The sequence below is a fragment of the Anabrus simplex genome, chromosome 2, assembly GCF_040414725.1.
Source record: "Anabrus simplex isolate iqAnaSimp1 chromosome 2, ASM4041472v1, whole genome shotgun sequence".
In the NCBI taxonomy this organism is placed as follows: Eukaryota; Metazoa; Arthropoda; class Insecta; order Orthoptera; family Tettigoniidae; genus Anabrus; species Anabrus simplex.
Window position 1 is genome coordinate 999,256,239 of NC_090266.1, and position 17,254 is coordinate 999,273,492.

The 17,254-nt window shown below is 39.2% G+C and overlaps 1 protein-coding gene across 2 annotated transcripts in view; it reads left to right on the forward strand.

Moving 5' to 3' along the window:
- LOC136864620 (acetyl-coenzyme A transporter 1) overlaps positions 1-17,254 on the forward strand; it is a 498,114-nt gene that overhangs the window by 143,921 nt on the left and 336,939 nt on the right. For both annotated transcript variants that reach the window (XM_067141859.2, XM_067141861.2), the window contains exon 5: positions 588-772. In XM_067141859.2, the coding sequence (XP_066997960.2) occupies positions 588-772 (185 nt within the window). The remainder of the gene's footprint in view (positions 1-587; positions 773-17,254) is intronic.

Here is a 17,254-nt window from a genome sequence, read left to right on the forward strand (position 1 = left end):
AAAGTCATAATATGTCGCATAAAATATGCTACCAATCTTAATCTAAGGTTTTATGGTGTACACCAAAAAATTTTAATAGTCATTGTAAGAATATGTTCATTTATATATATATATATATGTTTGTTGTAAGTTATGTTAATATTGTACTTAGGCCTTGTCACTAAGTTTCCTATGGCTGATGATGGCATACAAATAATGCCGAAACTGGTCCCAATATTTAAATATGTGATGTGCTAATGACCTCACATTGTTTTTGTATTGAAAAGGTGGACATAACTATCCTCAATTTATAGTGTACATCACCATTAGATAGCTCCTCAGTTGTAATCGTGTAGGCTGGGTGGACATCGACCAGCCCTCAGATTCAGGTTAAAATCTCTGACCTGGCTGCGAATCCAAACCGGGTCGTCCAGGTAAGAGACAGGCATGCTACCCCTAGACCATGGGACTGGCCTTATACATGACACAAATATAATATAACCAGTTATCATAAACAAGTGTTCATTTTATTTGATTTTAATTAACTTTATCCATCGGCTTATTATTTAATGTTTGACACCCTTCTAATTAATGCTCGTATGTTGCAGGTTTCTTGTTATTTTGGGGAGTGGCGTTCCTCATAACAACCACGGTTATTGCGTTCGTAAAGAAAGAACACAATCCTTCCCCAAGGGACCCTCATCTTGGTATCCGGGAAACTTACTCCGTGCTGTGGAAGATACTCAAACTTCCTGCTATCCAGGCAATTATGATAGTTCTGCTAACAAGCAAGGTAAATAGATTTATATAATGACTTATTTGTACTGATTCAATAAACAATCAAAAACTCAATTAACCATCTGAAATAGTGTTATTTGTAAAAGAAAGTTGTTGAAATCAACTTAGCATGCAGTGAGTGGCAGAGAGAATTGTCCTATGCTTTATACCTTTAATTTATTAATACAAGAAGTGTATTTTTAAATACAAGTTTGGAATATTAATTATATGGATTAAGTTATTTCTTGAAGTAGTATAGATTGAACATGCAACAATGTATAGTGACAGCAATGAACTGTAATGCTTTTTCATCCTCTCTCATTGGCTCAACAGTTGCTGCAATTTCCATTTTGTGAATTATGAACAAATGAGCCTTTTTTTTTCTTCTTATGAGGAATAGTTGGAGCTTCTCCTCCTCCTCCTCCCTAAAACATTTCTGCTTTTGCAGGTCGTTCAGCTGGATATACACTTAACATGATGGAAGTTCAAAACTACTTGCAAGCCATCATGCAGAGCAGTGTATTGCAGCCTGGGCAGTAATATCTGCTCTCTTTTCAAATTTTCATTTCTTTTACATTCTTTACATGGCTGCATAAAGTGTCAGTGGTCAGGCAATAACCTTTCACCAACAATGGCTTCATCAGTGCCATAACAGTCTGAGATGACACCGATAGGTTCTCCTGTTAGTGATCAGTGACCGTTTCCTCTCCTGTATATATGATGCTTGACCGTTCATAGCCAGCCTTAAGTTTGCTAAGCCTGTACTTCTCTATTATAAAATCTGACTTGTATTTACTGTACACAACCCGATCTCCATATCATCATCATCTGTGAATGGACCTGGTTGGACCACAGGGTGCTTTCATGATTTGCCTTTCTTGTCTTCCTTAGGGGAATTTTTCTCTATGGGCACTCTTTGTTTCTACAGTTCATTTGGTTCCTGGTCTCCTTGGAACTTCATTCTCTGACTGTGCTACCCATCTGTTTACCTTTTGACTGAACAGATTCCTATCTAATACAGAAGATCGTTCAGGATTTCTGTTGATGAGTTTGAAGGCCACTGGCGGTGCTGTTATCAACTTGAGCAGGTCAAAACGGGGGGGGGGGGGGTGATGATTCATGTCAGTACTGAGGACGTGTGTGTAGTTTCATGACAGCTGCAACGATCAGATCAAAAAATTAGATGGATGGCTTTTCCGGCGTTTGCTCTATTAACCAGCGGTTCGTCTTAGGTCTGACACTAGACTCTTCAGAGTGGGATGTGTCAGACCCTACCCACTGACGCTGGGGTGTATGCAGGTGAACTTATCAGAAGCTTTTATGAAGCACAGTCTGATAACTGCATACGGGAGATAAAACTCCACAATGGAATTAATGCCCGCCTAGCAATTCCAAATGGAAATTCTAAGTTCCCATGGAGGGAGTTAGATTCTTTTCCACCAATAGAGCATATCAAAAATCAGATCAAAAAATTAGATGGATGGCTTTTCCGGCGTTTGCTCTATTAACCAGCGTTTCGTCTTAGGTCTGACACTAGACTCTTCAGAGTGGGATGTGTCAGACCCTACCCACTGACGCTGGGGTGTATGCAGGTGAACTTATCAGAAGCTTTTATGAAGCACAGTCTGATAACTGCATACGGGAGATAAAACTCCACAATGGAATTAATGCCCGCCTAGCAATTCCAAATGGAAATTCTAAGTTCCCATGGAGGGAGTTAGATTCTTTTCCACCAATAGAGCATATCAAAAATCAGATCAAAAAATTCCATTGTGGAGTTTTATCTCCCGTATACAGTTATCAGACTGTGCTTCATAAAAGCTTCTGATAAGTTCACCTGCATACACCCCAGCGTCAGTGGGTAGGGTCTGACACATCCCACTCTGAAGAGTCTAGTGTCAGACCTAAGACGAAACGCTGGTTAATAGAGCAAACGCCGGAAAAGCCATCCATCTAATTTTTTGATCTGATTTTTGATATGCTCTATTGGTGGAAAAGAATCTAACTCCCTCCATGGGAACTTAGAATTTCCATTTGGAATTGCTAGGCGGGCATTAATTCCATTGTGGAGTTTTATCTCCCGTATGCAGTTATCAGACTGTGCTTCATAAAAGCTTCTGATAAGTTCACCTGCATACACCCCAGCGTCAGTGGGTAGGGTCTGACACATCCCACTCTGAAGAGTCTAGTGTCAGACCTAAGACGAACCGCTGGTTAATAGAGCAAACGCCGGAAAAGCCATCCATCTAATTTTTTGATCTGATTTTTGATATGCTCTATTGGTGGAAAAGAATCTAACTCCCTCCATGGGAACTTAGAATTTCCAGCTGCAACGATGCCGAAGCAGATTGACCCGTACTGGAAGGGCTACATAACGGCCCTTTCCGATACTAAATATAGCTATTATGCATCCAAGGAATGTGCAAGAAGTGTGATTTCTTGATATCAAAGAACGGGATCTGTGCTGTATTTAATAAAAAAAAGCGAAGGCCGCCTGGACTTAATTCCAGAGGGGGAAGAAACAGACAAATACACGACTAGCCAGCCACCAACCATACACCAGAAGTGGTGAGGAAAGCGAAGGCCCTTGTTGCAGGTGGTAACCCTGCCTCCCAAAGGACTATTGCACGTAAGTTGGAGATGTCTGTCTCAACAGTTAATCCAATCTTCAAAAAGGGACCTGCAATTAGAAAAGCAGAATAAGCGCAGAGTTCACAAGCTGTTGCCTTGTCACATTTCGGAACATCGCACCAACGCAAGAAAGCTGCATGAGGGCTATCTGGCAGGGGTCAGATGGAAAAATGTGGTGACATTAGACGAAGTTTATGTGTACTTTAATGAATGTAACAAACCCTGCTCGATTTATTACCGCCCTAGAGACAATTTTTTTTTTTTATTAAACCTTGTAAAAGAATGCCAAGAAAGTTTTCCATGGCGTTTCATGATCATCGCTGGATACTGCTAGAATGGCAAGATAACCATTAGCCGTGTCACTCTAATAATGTGAAGGTGAATTCTACATACTATCAGCAGGAGGTTTTAACACCCATTTACAACACATATATCCCAGCACTGTATGGAAGGGTGAAAAATCAGGTATGGGTACATCAAAATGAAACATCCAGCCACACCTCTCGTTCGACTCGTCTGTTCTTGGAGAGAATGGAGATAAAAACTGGAATCCGTGCAATTCCTTTTACTAACTTTCCATTGAAGGTACCCAATGGGCCACCCATGGACTTCTGTGCATTTGGACTCCTGAAATGGGCCTTAGGTTAAATTTTGGAAAGGCTATTATCATGTGAATCTATAGCGAGAAGGTTATCATTTCTCTACTGGTGGTTGAAGTATGTTTTCATCATACATATAGTATGGTTAAGTTAGGTTAGGTGACGCTGTTTGAATAAGAAAACTGAAACGTTTGCCACAAAATTTGATCAATCATCTTCAGTACGATATATTTTTCTCGCTATGTACACTTGCGATCTCCCTCGTCGACGTTCTAAGGCGGTGTTGGAGACGATTAGTAGTAACAATGAACTTACTTACTTTACTTACTTGTCCGGCGCTACAGCCCTGTGTGAGCCTTGGCCTCTTCTACGATAGCCCGCCATCTACTTCGATCCTGAGCAGCTGCTCTCCATGGGCGGATGTTCATTGCCCTCAGGTCGGCTTCAACTTCATTGCTCCATCTATTACAGGGCCTTCCTTGTCGCCGTCTTTTATCTACTGGGGATTTAACTACTTTTCTTGGCATTCGATCTTCCTCCATTTTTTCCACATGGCCAAGCCATCGCAGTCTCTGTGCCTTAATAAATCTAACTATATCCTCCTGGTCTAATATGTTCTGTATTTCAGCATTCATCCTTATCCTCCAACCATTCTGGTCTTGAATTGGGCCATATATTCATCTAATAATCTTTCTTTCAAATATTCTTAATTTATTTGCATCATCAACTAAAAGGTTCCAGGCTTCTGAGCCATATGTCACTACAGGTCTAATAAGGGTCTTATATATATTTTGAATTTTGTAGGTTTAGACAATAGACGAGATTTAAATAATGTAAGATTTGCATAATAGGCCCTGTTTCCAGCTATTATTCTACGATGTGTCTCCTCACTTATTCTGTTATTGTTTGTCAACATGGTTCCCAAATACTCAAAACTTCGTACATTCTCAAAATTATGCCCATTTATTGTCAGATTATCTTGACTTCTTCTGCCCTCTATAACAGTCACATGCATATACTTGGATTTACTGTCATTCACCTCCAATCCCATCCGTTTTCCTGCTTCCTCCATTTCAAGAAACATTTCCTTCAAATATCTATCATTCCTGGCCATTAACACTACATCATCTGCATACGCACAAATTTGTTTAGATTTATATACAATATTTCCGGTATCCATTATTTTTTCAAGGACTTGGTTAATTGCCAGATTAACCCCTTCAGTGGCGGGTTCTGGCAGACCTCCTGTGCCAGGAAAGTGATGTTTTTCCGGAAGAAATTATTTATTTTCAGGAAGCAAGGAATGAGTAACAATTATTAAGGGAAAACATTCATATATTATTCAAGGTTAACAAATATTTACTTTACACTCTATTTACGCGTTTTTTACAGTAGGCCTGTGATATGGTTTCATAAAATATTGGTGTTTTGAGAATACTGTCCTGTGAGCAATACATTTCTATTTCAGGCTTTTGTATTATTCCCCACAACACTAACGCAATAAACTGCCAAATTTCTTAAGAGTTTGTTTCTTTCCAAAACTGTGCCCTTGCATGCGGAGTTTTATTTATTTCCTTTTAGCATAGGGCCTACGAATTCTTTTTTCGGTCACTGTCAAATTTACAATTTCATCCGTTTAGAAACAGTTCAAAGCAGTCAATCGCTCTCACCTCTGGTAATAATCCAACCCTCACACCATGATTTCCCGTAAATGGAATTATATTAGATCGCACATTATCCCCAGGTTTACACTTTTTCCACACGAATGTATATTCAGCAACTCCTACCATCACCTTAGCTTCTGACGTAATATCTTCTTCACTTTCCCTATAAATAATAAGAAGGTAATCATCCGAAGAATCATTATCACTACTATTTGAAATACTAATGTCACTTAGAGATTCATCTTTGATGTATTTCCTTATTTTGTCTTCAGACAAACATCTTTTCCGTTTCGCGCTCGCTATTTCTGTTTACCTCGTCAGCTGGCCAGAGATTGTATATGTAAAGTAGAGAAGATAAGGCATATTTTAGGCCAGAGACATCATGAATACAGCTGGAAACCCTCCCTCCATCTGTTGAGAATGCTGTAAAACATTTTCCAAAGAGATTACAGTACCTGATAAATTATTGGACGATCGCGAAATGAACACTGCAAGTAAACGAGAGTTTCTCGGGCGGTGACGTTATGAGCAAGCGTGCGCAACCCGAGAATTTCTCGGGCGTGCCACTGAAGAGGTTAAACAAAGTAGCTGAGAGTGCATCACCTTGTCTGACTCCTGTATTAAGAGCAAACTCATTTCCAATTCTTCCATCCACCATCACCTTTGCCCTTACTTCTCCTAAAGTGATTCTGATCATCCTAATCAGTTTCTGTGGATTCCTGTTGTCTCCATATATTCATATAGCTTATCTTTGTATATACTGTCAAATGCTTGTCTAAAATCTACAAACAACATATGTAGATCTATATTACGCTCATAGCATTTTTCCATTGTTTGACGTACCACGAATATTTGATCTATTGTGCTCCTATTTCGCCTGAAGCCACACTGTACTTCATCCAATCTCTCTTCAGCATATGGAGTCAAATATTGTAATAATATATTTGAAAATACTTTATAGATGATATTCAGTAATGTAATTCCCCTATAGTTAGTGAATTCGTATTTATTTCCCTTCTTATATATTGGGAAAATTATTCCTGTATTCCACTCATCAGGTATCCGTTCTTCCTCCCAAATCTTAATAATCAGTTCATGTATCTCTTGTAGCATCTCTTGTTGCATTTCTTTGCTACTATTTTTAATCAGTTCACTTGTTATTCTGTCTTCTCCTGCTGCTTTATGGTTATTTAATTTTGCAATAGCATTTTCTACATCTTTCAGTGTGAGAGCATTTTACCCATTGTTCTGGCCCACTCTGCTCCATATGCCTTTCACTTTCTTCCACCTCTTCTCTTTCCTTGTTAAGGAGCTCTTGGAAGTATTCAGTCCATCTTTCACTTATTTCCTTTTCATTCTGTAATAGCTTGCCTTCTTTATTCTTACAACCATTCATTCTTGGCTTATACCCCTTCCTGAAATAATTAATTTCATTATATATAGAATTCCTTTGTCCTCTTCTGTAACCTTTGTGTCTCTATACTCTTTAGTTTCTTCTTAATCATCTCTCTTTTCTTCTTCTTACAGATGTTATTAGCTTCACGTCTGCATTTCTCATAATTTTCCCTAGTTGACCTTGTATCTCTCTAACATTTTTGCTCTTGCTGCATTCTTCCTTCCAATCACTTCCTCACACTCCATATCAAACCAAATATTTCTTTTCTTTTTAGCTATACCCAGTGTTTCTTGTGCCGCATTTTGTATGCGCCTTTGAACTTTTGCCCACCTTTCCTCTATTCCAGATACTTGTCCAGTCGTCTGTAAAGTATTATTCATTTTTGACTGGAATTCTTGTTTTCCTTCTGGTTGTTGTAGTTTTTCCAAATTCCATTTCCTTCTTTCCGTAGGTTGTCTCCTCTGTCCTGTTGCCAATTTTTGTCTCACTATTGCTTTTACTAAATAATGATCAGAATCACAGTTTGGCCCTCTGCATGTCCTTACGTCAATAATGGATGCTTTATGCCTCGTCGTCACTAGTACATGATCTATTTGATTTACCAATGTGCTTCCTGGCATCTTCCATGTTCCTTTATGTATTTTCTTATGATCAAAGCAGGTGCTTTTAATTATAAGACCACTCGTAGTTGCAAACTGTCCCAAGTGAAAACCATTCTCATTTGATTCTTCATGTAGTGTATATTTCCCTGCTATTGGTCTCATACACTCTTCCATTCCCACTTTGGCATTAAAATCTCCTAAAATAATAATCATGTCATATCTTGGTCCCTCTTCAACGGTTTGTACTAACTCTTCATAAAATTGTTCCTTCCTTTCCTCATCCGCACCTTCAATTGGTGCATGTGCTGATATAACAGTTATGTTCCTAAACTTCCCCTTAATCCGAAGCTTACATATTCTATCTGAGATCGGTTCAAATCCTATTACACTCTTCTTCAATTTTCCATGTACTATAAATCCCGTACAGAACTGTCCTGTTCTTTCTTCCGGCCCACTGTAATAGAGGTTATAATCTTTCTTTTCAATACATCCTTGCCCTTTCCATCTTATTTCCTGAATCGCTACTAAGTCGTATCCAAATCTTTTTGTTTCATTTACTATTTCTTGCATTTTTCCCGGTTTCAACATTGTTCTTACATTCCATGTCGCCATGTTTACATCCGCTTTCCTTACTCATGTCCTTTTCCTGAGCTTTTGTCATCTTTGATTTCCGTCCGGTTTTCTCGTAGAAGTCTTCTGAACAATGCCTTTTTTTTAACAAGGTGAGGCCGTTAACCCCACGTTCAACCCTATCCACTGGCTGGGGACATTGATTTTGGAGCCTCCTACTCCTAGACAGGTTGTCTTCACCACGACTAAGGAGTCCCGTCTACCCCGTCTTATGTCCTCAACTAATTAACCCCAGTGAGGATGGGTTGCCTCATCTGCCTTTTCCACCATTCCGAAGGTCTCCTTCTCTGCTGGATCCGCCGTTAAGGTCTTCACCCGTAACCCTGGGCATGAGTACCACGTTATACCCTGTGGGTCTGGGTCCTCACCTGAACTTAGCCATCCTTTTACACCGGCCTACTGGAGTAGAGGATGCCCACCCCCGCAACGTGGATGCGCCAGGCAGAAGTTATTCAAGTGGAGAATAGGGAAGGTGACCCTATCACCCTTGAATTGGGTTAATGGTTGTGTATGGTACCACAACAAAAGGCAGTAACAATGAACTGCTGTTCCATAAAGAAAATTAGAAATGAAAGAGGAGAACATGTTTTCGTAATAAATACGTAAATCACATGGTCGATAGCAGATGTCAACTCGTTAGAAATAAAGGCTAAGTAAACTATCACTTAATTTTAATACTATACACTGAAATTAAGCGAGTATGTGATACACTTCAAGATATGGCAGTGCATTGCTGATTTCAGGGGTTAGCTTATATTTTCTGGCGTCCGGTTAAATTTCGGAAAGGCTATTACCACGTAAATTTATAGCGAGAAGGTTATCATTTCTCTACTGATGATTGAAATATGTTTGTATCACACGTATAGTATGGTTAAGTTAGGTCAGGTGACTCTGTGTAATAAGGAAACTGAAACATTTGCCACAAAATGCAACTGAACATTTTCGTATCGTTTTCTCGCTATGTACATATGCGAGCTCTCTCGTCGACATTCGAAGGCTATGTCGGAGTCGATTTGTAATACCTGTTGACTGCTGTTCTCTGAAGAAAATTCAAAATGAAAGAGGATAACATATTTTAGTAATAAATGCGTAAATAACGTTGCAGATAGCAGTTGTTACCTCGTTAGAAATAAAAGCTGAAGTAAACAATCACTTAATTTTAATGTTATATACTGAAATTAAGTAAGAATGTGATACACCCCAAGATATGGCAGAGTATGTCACTAATTTCAGAGGATAGTTTATATTTTCTCGCGTCTAGATGCATTTCGGAAAGGCTATTCCCATGTAAATTTCTTGCGAGGAGGTTATAATTTCTCTACATGCACTTGCATTATGTTCACATGATACATGTACGTTTAGGTTAGGTGATGCCATTTGAAGAAGAAAACTGAAACTTTGTGACAGAAGCCTCTGGAGTTATACTATAATTTTTTCAGAATGAATTTGAAAACACTTTCACGCAGTATTGGATTTTAAAAAAATAAACAAATAAGCCGTAGTGTGCACATGATCCTCGAAAACACAAGTTTTGAACAAGGTGATTGCCGTTTCATACCGATTTTAATATGTATGAGGTTTTTCCCGACTTTTACAAAAAATTGGATATAACGGCAGTCTGCTATAGCGAGTAAATTTTTTGTCGTTATGAATTCTCACTATAACGGACTTCTGTATGTTGCCAGGCAATAGCTACAAGGGCTGGCTTTCCAATTGAGCATGATCGTTGAATTAGGCATGGCTTTTCGTAAGCTAATTACCTTTCAAACATCGTCCTTAGAGATCCCGAACGACCTTCTGTACTTCTGATGTATCTATCTTGGCTTTCTCGAGGTCAGTTTTGATTTGTTGGATCCATGATATGCTCTTCAGTTTTGGTCCATAGAATTTTAATCATCCTTTTCTGATGTCTGCTGTCAGATTGGGTAGTTTCTCTGTAGCTTTACAGGATTTCAGTCTACCTCACAATAGTAATTCTTAAACTAATATTGTAATGGTCCACCTTTTCAACACTATAATATGCTATCTTTGAATTACATTTCTAAACTAAGGACTAGTTTCGGCCTTGGCTGCCCATCATCAGCCTTAATGTAATACATCTAATAACTAAAACAAATGTATAAACACACAGTTGTCATTAAAACAGATGTAGAAATACACAATTGACATTAAAAATCTGGGATGAACTATGTGTAAAATATGACAAAATTAAATTAGGCTGTAAATTCTTAGCAACATGTTAAAATGTTCCCGTAGTGCTTGTTGTTAAAATCCTACTGAAATGCTTTTGGACATTGTTGGGACGGCACACGAAGATATGGTTAAAACTGACATATTCTTAATTTGTGGCTGGTATAAATTTGCAATTCATTGCAGTGCCCATGAAGTTAACCTCACGTTGCGGCATGTGGTGTATGTCATGATCCTGAGTGTAAGCCTTGTTGCTGGGAGACTCAACTGGTCCATAGAATTTTAATCATCATTTTCTGATGTGGTGCCATGCACAGTTTACATAATCTTCATGACAAATAATAATAATAATAATAATAATAATAATAATAATAATAATAATAATAATAATAATACTACAGTAATGATGATAATAATTCCTGATTGTTCAATAAAAAACAAACTAGAGGGTAATAAACAGTTTTGTTTTATGGTACACGTGCATTCTGGCATAAGTCGTAAGATAAAAATAGGGTTTGCCTAGTAGCTCTCAGCACATAAAGCAAAATAATTACTAATATTGACAGCTAAGAACGAGAGGGTAAAAACAAAATAGTAAAATACAATTTTGCCAGAGCATTTCGCTTAAGCAAAGTTTGGTTAAGCGGGGTTCTACTGTATGTACAGTATTAGAAAGGGGAGAAACGGGAAATTAATAGAACTGAGGGTAAATCAGTTTAATTCATTGCAGATTCTAGAGAATCTGTATACAGTTGGAATGTTCCGAAACTCGTTTCAATGAAAAAGGAAATCTTTCTTGTAAAATCCCAAACAACCAAGAAACTACGTTCAAGAATGTGGGGAAGATGATAAATAAACTACAGTGTCATAAAGCAGCAGGAATAGATTAAATGAAACGTGAAGTGTAAATTATAGTGGGAAGGCAGAGATGAAATTGCTTCAAAGAGCAATACGATTAGCATAGAATTTCAATAAGGCACCTTCTGATTGGAAGAAAGTAGTAGTGACAACTATACATAACCAAGGGAACACGAAGGATTGCAATAACTATTCAGATATTTCATTGATTGGTTTACCAGGTAAGTTGTCCACAGGCATTTTAGAAAGGAGAATACTATTATCTATAATATAACACATTTGTCTAAATCATCCTCATTCTTATCTATACCAACTCGTCTCTTAATACCAATATCTACAATCTCTTCTTATTGTCCCTACATTAACTGTAACATAACACATTCAACACCATCTTATTCACCCGTATCTAGATATATATTTGTCTCTTAATACAATCTTCTACCAATATCAACAATTTTCTTCTTTTGTCTAACTCATCCTCATCCTTATCTAGCTATTACCAACTCGTCTCTTAATACCGATATCTGCAATCTCTTCTTATTGTCACTACATTAACTGTAACATAACACATTCGACAACATCTTATTCACCCCTATCTAGATATTACCTATTTGTCTCTTAATACAATCTTCTACCAATGTCTACAATTTTCTTCTTATAATACATTCTTTTCCAGTATATACAGATCTCTCCTTATTATATTTACATTATATATAAACTAACACTTTCGTCTACCTCTTACTTCCCATTTCTCTGAAAAACCATTCTACCTGTTATTCCCTTAATTTCTTTAAAAATCGAGCTCTAACCGCATTTATATATTTTGATATATTTGTTCCTCTTTCCCACTCTCTGCACAGCCATGATGTCATCTTATAACTCTTTTTCCACTTTTTCTATCTCTTTCTTATTCAATACTTTCTTTATAATCTCCTCTAACACACTACATTGGTTAAATATATGCAGGTCCGACCATCCCACCCCACATAAAATACATCTGTCCTATTTTCTCGACCTACCCATCCCCTGTTTTTCGGAACTCCCATTACCCACCAGTATAAACCTCTTTTACCCCTCCTGCCCTCAAATTCGGTTCTCGGGTTCGTTGTTTCCACCAGTTTGTTTAATACTGATAGCGAGTATCTTTCCCTACATTCCATTATTATTATTATTTTTTGCTATTGGCTTTACGTCGCACCGACACAGATAGGTCTTATGGCGACGATGGGACAGGAAAGGGCTAGGACTGGGAAGGAAGCGGCCGTGGCCTTAATTAAAGTACATCCCCAGCATTTGCCTGGTGTGAAAATGGGAAACCACGGAAAACCATCCTCAAGGCTGCCGACGGTGGGGTTCGAACCCACTATCTCCCGAATACCTGATACTGGCCGCACTTAAGCGACTGCAGCAATCTAGCTCGGTACATTCCATTATTAAACTCTGTCTTTCTATATCTGCCACTCTCCCTTTTACCCTTTTCCATACCCATTCTTTCCTCTCCCTCCAACCCGCACACCCTAGATCCCCTAACCCTAAATTTTGTAATTTATTTTTACACTTATTCACCCAGTACCCTTCGTTTTCCATACTTTTCTGGAACCTATACACCTCTTGTATTAAATCCCCTCCCTTCCCTTCTTCCAATCTCCATCCAATACCTCATCACCCTCTTAGCTATTGTAATTTCTATCGATTCTTTACATACTAATCTAGCCCCCACATTTGCAGTACATTCTGGAACCCCCACCATAATCTTACTAAGTTTTGCCACCACTTGGTTTAGTTCCTTCCTACACTCCTCCCATCCCCAAACTTCTACCCCATATAACATTTTTCCTTTTACCAGTGATTGGAACACCATTATCTGAATTTTGTACTGTATATCTGGGAATTTATTTTCTAATACCCCCACTGCTTCAAGTGCTCCCCTCCCCTTAAATTTGGCCCTTCTGCCCTGATCCTTCCATGGTCCATTACTACTAATTATTACACCTAAATACTAAATTTTTTTCCCTGGTCTGATTTCTTCCTGCTCTACCGTCCAGAATTTCTTTTCTTTCCAGGCTTTCCTTTTCCTACATACCATTATCTGCGTCTTCCATACATTTACTCTAAGTGCCCATCTTCTAGTATATTCCACAACCTCTTCTTACCCTCTTTGCCATCCACTTGCTGTTAGTGCCAAGATCTATAGATCGTCTGCAAATAGCAGGCCCGGTATCTCCCGCTTCCCTATCCAAGGACATTGTCATCTCTCTCCTCCATGTCTGTCTAATATATTATTTATAAACAGTAAAAATAATATCGGTGACAGCTTACAACCTTGTCTCACACCCCTCTTCGCCTCAATACACTTACTCAACCCACCTCCCTGTAATTTAATCATCACCAGTACTATCTCATATATCCATCATGGCGTCTACTGTAACGTACGCGTAGGAGTGCTCTGTCTATATCTCACAGAAGCCGCATAACTGGTAGCATATTTGTCCTGCAAGTGTGTACTAAGCGATCTTGTAAAGTGTGGTTCGAGTTGGACATAAATAACAACAGATATGTCCGTCCAGAAAGTTAATAAGCAGATTAATGCTTTTGAAGCAACGATGAAGGACTTTGAGACGTGCCTTCAGTTGTTAACCAGCTCTGCCAACCCCCGGGAAGAGTCCCTAGACTCGCTGAGTCAGGATTTTCGAGACTTCCGAGGTGCCATCTCCTCCGAACTTGCCGTGCTGAAAGAAGAGCTGTGCAAGTTAGCACGGCAGCTCGACCATCAAGAAGCACTCATTGATGAAGGAGAGCAGTACAGCCGTAGAAACTGCCTCCTAATCCATGGAGTCTCCGAGGAACCGCGGGAGGACATTTACGGAAAAGTGAGGGAAACCTTCCGAACGAAGTTGAACGTGGACTTCACGATGGAGAGCTTCGACCGGTGCCACAGGATTGGGCAGCCTCAGCGCTCAGCAGCTGACGTGGTATCTACAGGCAGGCGCCCAATAATAGTTAAATTTACCCGTTACCACGAACGTGACCGAGTGTGGAAGGGCACAAAGGTACTCATCACAGAGTCCCTCACCAAAACCCGAAAGTGCATATTAAACCTGGCTAGGAATCACTTCGGGCCATCCCGTGTATGGATCCAAGACGGACGCATTGTAATTCACCTGCCTAATGGGATGAAAAGATCCATCACCACTGTCGCGGAACTGGGTAACATAAAAAATCTCCGAGATAACTGTGACAATTAAAATGGAACAGCACAGCTCGATAGTGCATCTGCTTGTTATTCATAAGTGTTTTTGTAAGTGTATTATGTGTGTGTCTGTGTGTGTGTTAGTGGTAGTCAGTGTAAGCATTTATCAGGATGTCGAGGTAAGTTGCATGCTATTTCTGTTCTACTATTTCGTTAACATTCCGTTATTCAGCTGATCCAGAGCTCTGTACCTGACACTGACCTTGGCAACATTCCCCCTCTCACCCCATCACCTCTCACCACCGGCTTACTCCTCAAACAGGCATTATCTCCCTTCACCAACTGTTTACAGTGTTGCCATGTCAACGCACTCTCATTGGTAGCGCACTTCGACGAAATTCACGCCATAATGAGGGAAAATAATATCCATATTTTTGCTATTAGCGAAAGCTGGGTTACACCGAGCATACCCTCTGGTATGGTACAACTTGACCGGTATTCCCTCTTACGTCATGATAGATCCTATGGCAGAAGAGGAGGTGGGATGGCCTTGTACTGCAGAAACGTTTTAAAAAGCCGGGTGATATGTGTATCATCTAACAATGCACAGCTAGGGCCAGAATTCATGTTTGTTGAAGTCATTATTAACCAACAGAAACTCCTTATAGTTGTTGTATACAAGCCGCCCAAAATAACAAATATGACTGAATTTGAATTTCGCTTACTTGACCTACTGCCTAGCTATGAGCATATTATTGCCGTAGGTGACTTCAACATTAACCTGCTTACTGAAACGCACGAAACTAAACAATTTATTGACAGGTTTTCTTCCTGTGATATGACCATCCTCCGTTTAGAGCCTACTAATCATACTTACACAGAAAACTACGAAACACACACGCTTATTGACCACATTGTGACAAATAACCCAAACAAAGTCATAACTCCCGGCCAGATTCCAGTCCCAGCCATCTCCACTCATGACCTTATCTACCTATCCTACTCCCTCCGAATGCCAAAATATAAACCGAATGCCAAAATATAAACCTAAGTATGTTATTTCCAGAAACAAAAAAGACATGGATATGGACGAGTTAAGACATGACGCTTACAATCTACCCTGGAATGACGTACTCCTATTGGACGATATAGACGCAAAAGTAGACAAGTTTAACTCCCTTGTAATCACTCTGTACGATAAACACGCCCCTAAGCGACAGATAAAAGTTACACGCCCATCTTGTCCCTGGCTAAATAGTGAAATAAAAAAAAAATGATGGCCCACCGCGATGCACTTTACCGACGCTTTAAACGAACTCGTGACCAAAGTGACTTAGAAAATTATCGGGTCCTTAGAAATAGAGTTAAGCAGTTCATTAGAAACCGTAAATTTACATATTTGCAAAACATGACTGCAAACATGAATTCTGGCAGTGCTTGGAACGCGCTTCGTTCCTTAGGCATAGGGAAACCTCGACAACAACCCCATGTGCCAGACATACCACTCGATAAGTTAAATGAATTTTTTACTGAAGAAAGAACACCACCAAATGTACTAAATTCCCCAAACTCTACCCAACTCCGTTATGAACCCTTTACCTGACAAACAACATTTCACATTCCACCCTGTTACTGCTAATAAAGTTAAAAAGGTATTATATTCTATCAAATCAAAAGCCAGAGGAGTGGATTATATCCCTATAAATTTCTTACACAACATTATTGGTGCTGTTTTACCAATTATTACCCACATTTTCAACTACTGCTTTAAAAACGGAACCTTTCCTTCACTATGGAAACTAGCTAATGTTATCCCTGTGCCTAAGAAACCTGACCCCTCCCTACCATCCGACTACAGACTAATTTCTATCTTACCAGCGATTTCCAAAGCACTCGAGCGTCTGGTTCATGAGCAGGTGTTGGAATACTTAAATAACCATTCTCTCCTAGACCCATTGCAATCTGGCTTCAAGAAGGGACACAGCACAGCAACTGCCCTGCTCAAAGTGACTGATGACATACGGCACGCAATAGACCAAAGACTAGTGACAATACCTACTCTCCTCGATTTCAGTAGCGTATTTGACACTATAAACATCCAGACTCTATTAAACAAGATGCAATCTTACTACTTCGATCAACGAACTATTAATTTCTTTTCATCGTACCTCAAAAATCGCGCGCAATGAATTATAACTCTTGATCAAACCTCTCACTGGCGAACCAGGAAGGAAGGCACGCCGCAGGGTAGTGTTTTAGGCCCATTGCTCTTTATTTTGTATATAAACGACATTTCCTCAAATTTAAAGAATTGTAGCTACCATCTTTATGCGGACGACTTACAAATTTACTGTCACTGTAAGAACTCTGATTTTCCGCATGCCATAGCAGGCATCAATGCTGACCTTCAGCGACTTAACGCTTACTCCTTGAAAAATTCCCTCCTTCTTAATCCCTCCAAGACGCAAGCAATCATTATTGGCTCTCAAAAATTGTTGGCCACACTAAGATACGAAACTATTTCTTCAGTTATACTGAATGGTAGAGTTATCCCATTCAGCCAAACTGTGAGAAATCTAGGAGTAACAATGAACGAAACTTTAGATTGGTCTGAATATATTAAGAATGTGTGTAAAAAAAATATTTTTGATACTTCATTCGGTTAAAAGAAACAGCGATATTTTACCTTGTATTCTGAGAGTCAAACTGATATAAACGCCAGTGCTTCCCGTTCTCGA